Source organism: Capsicum annuum, unplaced genomic scaffold (genome assembly GCF_002878395.1).
Source record: "Capsicum annuum cultivar UCD-10X-F1 unplaced genomic scaffold, UCD10Xv1.1 ctg1490, whole genome shotgun sequence".
In the NCBI taxonomy this organism is placed as follows: domain Eukaryota; kingdom Viridiplantae; phylum Streptophyta; class Magnoliopsida; order Solanales; family Solanaceae; genus Capsicum; species Capsicum annuum.
In genome coordinates, this window is record NW_025820315.1 from 3505588 (window position 1) to 3513912 (window position 8325).

The following is an 8325-nucleotide window of genomic DNA, read 5'->3' on the forward strand; positions in this document are numbered from 1 at the left end:
CGGAATAACTTATCCCACCATGTATATGGAATAAGTTATCCCATCACGGAAAATGGTGAGACAAGTTATCCCGGGTTGGATTAATCCCTCCAACCAAACAAGGGATTAAGTGATATTTTATTTTATCTTATCCCAAAATAACTTATCCCTTGAATTTTTTATACCTCAAACCAAACGACCCAAAGCCATAGCCTATATAAGATGCTAAAAAGTAAAAACAGATCACACAGCTTTGGCCAACACATAACACAGCCACCATCACAAACAGTAGAGAGACTTAACAAAAAGATCTGCACCAGCAGAGTACTGCAACAGTGTATACTTGCATTTGTAGGACCAAACATAGACAACAATAGAGTTGACAAGTCTCTGAACCAACATTTAAGTACAGCTATTTAAGAAACTTAAACCCCATCGGATAAAGCTTACCTATACAGTCTTATATGACAACGAAATGACAACTACCTTCTTTAGAAACATCTATAAGTTCTTTCTAACCAGCAAGGCGATATGTGAGGACATCTCTCACTACTACTTGTTTATTACGCCATGCAGGATCCTCCAACCTCTACATCTACATGGTAACGTAAAAACCAAACTGAGAAAACTATAGGCAATTGATCTCCACCTCATGAAGGCAGATTGTGTAGACCCTTCCCTCTCGGAAATGTGCACAAATTTTTCGGCTACTTGCTATGCATTTGCATAATCTCCTTGCTAGTACCAAACAGGAACATCTTGCTTCAGCATGTTATCATATGAAATCGAAGAAAAACTTTCAGAGTAATCGGTGGATTGCACATTGGATGGAGATCCAAACATGAAATTGAAGTTGTCATTAGGGCCTGCATTGAATGGTGAGGTTAAAACCTTGCTCTGATCATACCGATCTCCTTGCACGAAAATAGAATGATTAGCAGAAATGTTGTTGTCCCCGAAGATACTTCCCTCCAACACAATCCCATGGCTTTGTAGGAAATTGTTCTGTTGAACACTAGTTAATTGATGAGGCTGCTCCTTGGACATGACAACGTTCCCCGCCATAGAGCTTTTATTTCCTTCTACATTACTCTCATAGAATGACATAAGATCGTTGATCACCGTCTGCCCATCTTTAGGAACCTCAAACCCTGATGGATCAAAGGAGGGTTGAGCTGGGTTAACCGGCAGCTGAGCCTGCTTTGGCTGGACACACTGTTGAGCGAAGATAACTGGCTTGACTTCATCAATGTGAAAGTTTGAAACACCAAATTGGGAAGTATTTCTGAAAGAGCAAGTTAATTGATGATTGTCTCTGGTGGATCTGTCCGGAAAACCATGGCGAAGCTCACTGTGCGGACATTGAAGACACTCACAAGTATATATCTTCTGATCCATCATAAAAGACAAGTCATCAGCCGGCTTCCTCTTGTGAGTGAAATCTAAGTTGGCAATAAGTTCATCCTTGATTGGATGAGATTGTTGTTGCAGAGGCAGAGCCTTGAACATCTCAACATCAACATTCAGCAAACTGAGATGTTTTGGTTTTTGCTCTTGAACATCAAAGGTGGGGTCATCAACAGCACCTTCAACATCATACTCACTGCTATCATTCATACTGAGAGTTCCACTACCAGCAGCTGAGGACAAAGGTGGACAACGATCAGGATAAAGTTCTCGAGCCAAAACTTCTTCCTGATTGATGATGACAAGCCAAGTTGCACTTTCCTTCGCTGTCATCTTGTCCTGCAGGCACTTTGATTGCCTTACCAGCTTGCGAATCTTAGCGATATCAGGGGACATGTGCTTGATCACCGCTGTAAGGACTCCAACCTTCCATGCCTTCTTCAGATCATGAGGCTTCTTATAAGGTGGAGGACCTTGATCCTTAGGCAGTCCCAGTTGAGGCCACCAATCCTCCTGTCCATTTGGCCACCATGGAGGTGAAATGCCTTTTTCCAAAGGAAATCGCCTCTGTGGAGGATCACAATGTTGCATTAAAGCTGACAATAAAGAACCAAGAGTGGTATCTTGAAGCTCCTGCAAGGTGTGAGGGGTAGGACCAGTCGGATTAGATCCCTCATTCTTGCCAGGGATGGCATTATCAGCTTGGTACTTTGCAATGGCAGCAGGTCCATTGCGATCAAACCTCACTTTGTCCTTCCACCACTCCCTGAGATTATCAGATGCCCCAGTCACCGGTTTTCCTTTCTCGGGGATAATTCCATAAACAAAACCCTGAGCTTTACATACTTCCATCATCTTCAACATGTACTTCAAGATCCCATCTTGCGCCCTCGACATCTTCTTCCTCCTTGCTTGCTCCTGAGACTGGCGTTGTTTGACAACATCAACACCTTCCTTACTCTTACTCATTTCTTTCAGCCTTTTCAGCTTCATCTTGTCCTTCCACATCCTCTTCTCCAGCTCTTCCACGTCGATCTCCTCATCACTATAATCATCATCCATCAATGGCTCCGGTTCAATCGGTGGGACCGCTGTTGCTGCTTCCACCTCTTTTAGCGGAGCAGGGAAGAAATCAAGATCACCGCAAAACCCAATATCTTCAAACATCATCATCTTCACAACCCTGAATTTTGGTTAAGAAAAGCACCAACCTTCACATAAATTGGGAGATAGGACAATATGTATTCCAGTTGGTCAAATAGATGATAACCTTCCCTCCTGCAAATACAAATACAAATACAAATACAAGGTAAATAAGAAAATCTAAATTGATTACATCTATCAACAACCAAAGGCTATTTTAATTCAAACAAACAAACAATCAAACAAAGAAGCCTATGAATCAAGTCACGTCTAGTCAAAGATAATAAGTGGCCATAAAGGAAGTGAAACATCAATATCAGAATCACCAACAAAATTTGTAGAACTAAATCACACACAAAGAAAAAGAAAGTGAAATAGCATGTGAAGATCACAACAAACACATGGAACTCAACTAAAAAGCTAAGAGATACTCCTAAAAAAGTTAAAAAAAAAAAAAATAAGTGGCCATTTTGGGCAAAAAGAAACAAAATACTGACATCTGTGACATTGCACTTTTATAAAAAGAAACCTAGATTTGTACACATCAGTTAAAAAAACCAAGATCATCATGGCAGAAAAAAGGTATTACTTCATTTAACCAGAAGTCATTTCTAGCAAACTTTGACAAATTTCAAGATCTGACATATCAAAAATTGTTAATAGCCCGAAAAAAGAAATCATAAGAAAAAAATAGGGGGGAAAAAGGAAGAGGAGGGGGGGGGGGGGGGGGAGTGTTGTGTAAAAACCTTGTAATTGAACAGGAAAAAAAATCCAATCTTGAAACAAAAGCCCCATTCTTATAAAGAAACACAAGGCAAAAACATAAGAGAAATCAAATCTTGAAAAAAAGCTCCAATTTGTATACTGAAAAATAAGGTAAAAGCACAGCAGCAGTAATCCAAGATTAAAAATGAAGTCAAATAACAAGAAAAATCCAATCTTGAAACCAAAAACTCCATTTTTTATACTGAAACCAAAAAGCAAAAACATTTTTAGAAAGAATTTGGAAAAAAAAACAATTCAGTAAAACCAAGATCAAGAAATGAAGTAAAATAACATAAAAATCCAATCTTGAAACAAAAGCTACAACTTTTTATACTGAAACCACAAAGCAAAAACATTTAAAAGAAATTTTAAAAAATACGGTTCCGTAAAACCAAGATAAAAAATGAAGTCAAATAAAAATCCAATCTTGAATCTCCAATTTTTATACTGAAACACAAGGCAAAAACATAACAGAGAAAGCTATTCAGTAAAATCAAGATCAAAAAATGAAGTCAAATGACAGAAAAATCAAATCTTGAATCAAAAGCTCCAATATTTTATACTAAAAACAAGGCTAAAACATTAAAAAAAATAAAAATAAAAGTTAATTAGTAAAACCAAGATCAAGAAATGAAGTCAAATGACAGAAAACCCAAATCTTGAAACAAAAACTCCATTTTTTATACTATAAAACAAGGACAAAATCATTTCAAGAAATTTTTTTACAAAAATTATTTAGCAAAACAAGATCAAGAAATGAAGTCAAATATCAAAAAATTATCTATAAACAATAACTCCAGTTATATACTAAAAAACAAGGCAAAATCATTTTTTAAAACATAAAATAACAAAAAGTTATTTATTAAAACCAAGATCAAGAAATGAAGGCAAATAACATAAAAATTCAATCCTAAAACAAAAACTCAAATTTTTACACTCAAACACATGGCAACAACAACAACAAAAAGCCAGTGTATTCCCACATAGTGTGGTCTCGGGGTAAGATGTACGCAGTTCATACCACTACTTGAGAGGTAGAAAGACTGCTTCCGATAGAAACAAGATCAAAAAATGTCAAATAAAATCTTAAAACACAAAAATCAAGAAATCCAAAATGTATCTACATCAGCAAAAAAACCAATAAAATCACAAAAAAACCATCTTTACGAAAGAGAAAATCAGGAAACAGAATTATACCTCAAAGGGTTTCCTTTTTTTGGTTCCAAAACTTTTGTTCAACTCAACAATTGACCCTTCAAGAGTAAGAAGGGAGAGAGAGAAAGGGATAGAGAGAACAAAGGGAAGTTATAGTAGTGAGAGTTTTTTATTACATTCGAAATAAATACTATTTGTTGTCGCGGTGGTGTGGTAATAACATTAGGTGTCGTTTGTTTTTTGTTTTTTACTTTAAGATATGATGGTTGATGCTCGCATGAATAATTTGCGTCAGAATATTTCACATTGATGACAATATGTTGCCTGATAAAAATAATTTTGTGCTTAAAAGGAATTTCAACTTGAGACTTCCTATTAGTAGGTATCATTTGCTTTTTTTTTTTCAATTTTTTTTATTTGTAATTGATACTTGTACTGAATTTTGATTACATCTGAATTCATGTCGGAATATTTTACATTGGCAATAAAGCGACCTAACAAAGATGATTCTGTATTTAAGAGATTCGAACCTAAAATCTCTGATCATTAGAAATTATTTAGTAGCTAGTAAAGAAGCATCTTATGCATGCATATATACAAAGAGAGAGATAACAAAGATGATTCTGTATTCAAGAGATTCGAACTTGAAATCTCTGATCATTAGATATTATTTAGTAGCTAGTGAAGAAGCGCCTTATGCATGTATATATATAAGATTTAATTTTTAATTTTGAAATTCAGGTAACAAATATATGTATAAATTATGTATAATCAATATGTGAATTCTCTATAACTAATATATGTATTATTAGTATCTATATAATTTTAATTGCTACCAAACAACTCCTTAAGGATAAGTAGAAGGCATCAAAATATTTCAAAAGCCAAGCCAATTGGATTTTTTTTCCTTTCTTGTTTGTTATTTTGCTTTCATAGATTTTCCTTATTGAGAAGAAAAATATGATACGGAATATGCTGGAGTGATCAATATATTTTAATTCTAAATAGTAAAAAAAAATTTAAGTTTAAGCTTTTGATATGAGTTGCTTTATTAAAAAATATTTTATTTTTAATATAAAATTGTTTGAATTTAATTATTTAGGAGGAAACATTATGAATCGCATATATTAATCGTGAAAATATTTTTTTTTATTTGATACTATAATAATTGCATAAATGTTAGTTTTAAATTTTGACCCATCTCAATATTTTGAAAAAGCTTCAAATATCGCGCCTAATAATAGTGTATAAAGACATTCTTTCTTTAAGCATGAGATCCAATCGTTTTCTTTGTTAAGAGCAATAGTTTGAGCTTTTGAGAATCTATGGATTTTTCAGACTATTTATAATAGTGAAATCGATAATGAAAAAGAAGCCACGAAAAAGATGATGCAAAAAAGGAAAAAGGATTTGAGCATTTGCTGACAAAGTTAAGACACCTGATAGATGGTTGGACCGTTTGCAAACAAAGTTAAAACACTTATTACAGGGTTTCAGCGTTTGCCACCAAAGTTAAATATTTCCTCCGTCTCATTTTACTCGTCTCAAAGTGAAATGACACAGCTATTAAGAAAAATAATAAATAATATAGTTAGTTTATCATATTATCCCTATTAAATGATGTTTATATTTTAATTTTTAAAAAAATAATTAATGTAAAGAATAAAATATAAAAAAATAAATTATTTTATCTTGATAAGTAAAAAAGGACAAGTAAAATAGGACATCAGATTAAGAAATTTAAGACGAGTAAAATGGGACGGAGGAATTACATGTTAGTGTCTGAGCGTTTAACCACGTTTGACAAACTTTGTTCAGTTTTGTTCAGTTAATTAATGGTTTTAGTTCTATATTTTTTTTCCCGCTTCATCTTTTTCGTGGCTTCTGCCTCAATATTGATTTGGCTATTACAAATAACTACTTCCTCCGTTTCAAAATAAGTAAATTATTAGGGTATTTATTGATGTTTCAAAATAAGTGAATTATTGAATTTTTATCTAAATTTATCCTTAAGATTTGACAACTAATTAACTTTTAAAAAGATATCCTTATGATTTGACAACTAATTAACTAAGCAAAATTTTGAATATTTGACAAAGGGAAGTTGTAGTAGTGATAGTTTTTTATTACATTGGAAATAAATATTATTTATTGCGGTGGTGTGGTGATAATAGTAGATATCAGATATTATTAGTTTCTAGACACGTTATAATTTGTGTTTTATAATTTTTAGAAGCTTTAAATTGAGTCAATATCTTATGAATTTTTTCAAACCTAAAACTCATTTATCTTCTAGTTCTTCTTTGTCGAGCTCTTCATTGTCTGACAATCTTCCCAAAGAATCGAATACAGATAAAGTGTACACGAATTTACATCTTAAAGCAGTCCCTGCAGAAAGAAAATCAATTTCAGAATATCCTTCAGATGTACGTGATCGGGTGAGAAGATATTATATATAAAAGAAACCTTGCCAACCAGGTAAATTATAAAATTTTGATTTTTTCGAAAAAGATTTTGGAGGAATACCACGTCAATTTCATCCTAAATGATTTTTTCCTTCGTATTCTCAATGATTAGAATATAGCATTAAAAAAGATGTAACATATTGCTTATGCTGTTATTTGTTTAAAAATGAGTTTGAAGGATACCAAAAAAAAGTGAGTGATTCTTTCACAACAAAAGATTTTCGAAGTTAAAAAAAGGGTTTAAAGAGGCTTAAAAAGCATGTGGGTGAGGCGAATAGTGTTCTATTTCAAGATGATGCTAGATTAAATGAATCCAAAACAATCTATTCTAACCTCACTTGACAAGCAATCCGAAAAAATTAAAGGTGAACACAGGGTTTGCTTGAATGCTTCGATTGAAGTGATAAGCTATCTTTTGAAAGGGGGATTGCCTTTTCGGGATCACAATGAATTTGTTATTTCTACAAGAAGAGGCCATTTTCTAGATCTCTTAAAGTGGTATGTGGATAAGAAGGAAGAGGGAAAAAATGTTGTATTAGATAAAGCTCCAAAAAATAACACCATGACTTCTCCCGATATTCAAAAATATATTGTAAGTTCTTGTGCAAAAGAAACAATAAAAGCAATTATTGAAGACTTGAATGTGGATTACCTTGGGATATTGATTGATGAGTCTAAAAATATTTCTCATAAAGAACAAATGACGCTTGTTTTGCGGTATGTCAACAAGGAGGATAAGCTTATCGAGAGATTTCTTGGTCTTGTTCATGATAAAGACATATCTGCAAATTCATTGAAAGAAGCGATCTAATCTTTGTTTTTAGATCATTCTTTGAGTCGATCTCAAATACGGGGACAAGGCTATGATGAAGCTAGTAACATGCAAGGAGAACTTAATGGTCTTAAAACTTTAATTTTGAAAGATAATTCTTTAGCATATTGTATACATTGTTTTGCTCATCAGTTGCAATTGACTCTTGTAGCAGTTGCGAAGAAACATTATGATGTGAATAATTTTCTTAACATTCTTGCGAATGTTTTCAATATAGTTGAAGGTTCTTTTAAGCGCAGGGCGATGCTTCGAGATGATCAATCTGAAAAATTAGAGGAATTACTAGTGCTGGGTGAAGTTCATACATGAAGTGGACTAAATCAGAAATTTAGACTTCAAAGGCCTGATGATACCTATTGAGGTCTCATTTTAAGATAGTACGTAATTTTATTTTCTTATTGTCATCAATTGTTCATGTATTTAGTTCTTGAAAATGAGGGTACAAATTATCATGAGAAAGCAGTAGCGAAAAGTTTAGTAAAAGACATTAGATCTTATGAGTTTACCTACATATTGCATTTGATGTTAAAAATTTTGACAATTACATATGATTTAAATATGGCTTTATAATGAAAAGAT

At 33.2% G+C, this 8325-nt stretch overlaps 1 protein-coding gene across 1 annotated transcript; it reads right to left on the reverse strand.

Annotated features, from left to right (window-relative positions):
* Positions 1 to 304: 304 nt before the first annotated feature.
* Positions 305 to 4660, reverse strand: LOC107852411 (protein ETHYLENE INSENSITIVE 3). Its single transcript, XM_016697448.2, has 2 exons — positions 4492 to 4660; positions 305 to 2664 (listed from the first exon to the last, which is right to left on the reverse strand). Exon 2 carries the CDS (start codon positions 2557 to 2559, stop codon positions 718 to 720), a length of 1842 nt encoding a protein of 613 aa, XP_016552934.1. The 5' UTR covers positions 2560 to 2664; positions 4492 to 4660; the 3' UTR covers positions 305 to 717.
* Between the last annotated feature and the right edge of the window lie 3665 nt (positions 4661 to 8325).

Excerpts from the sequence above, each read along its gene's own strand:
- LOC107852411 (XM_016697448.2), bottom strand. The coding sequence starts at position 2,559 with ATGATGATGTTTGAAGATATTGGGTTTTGCGGTGATCTTGATTTCTTC.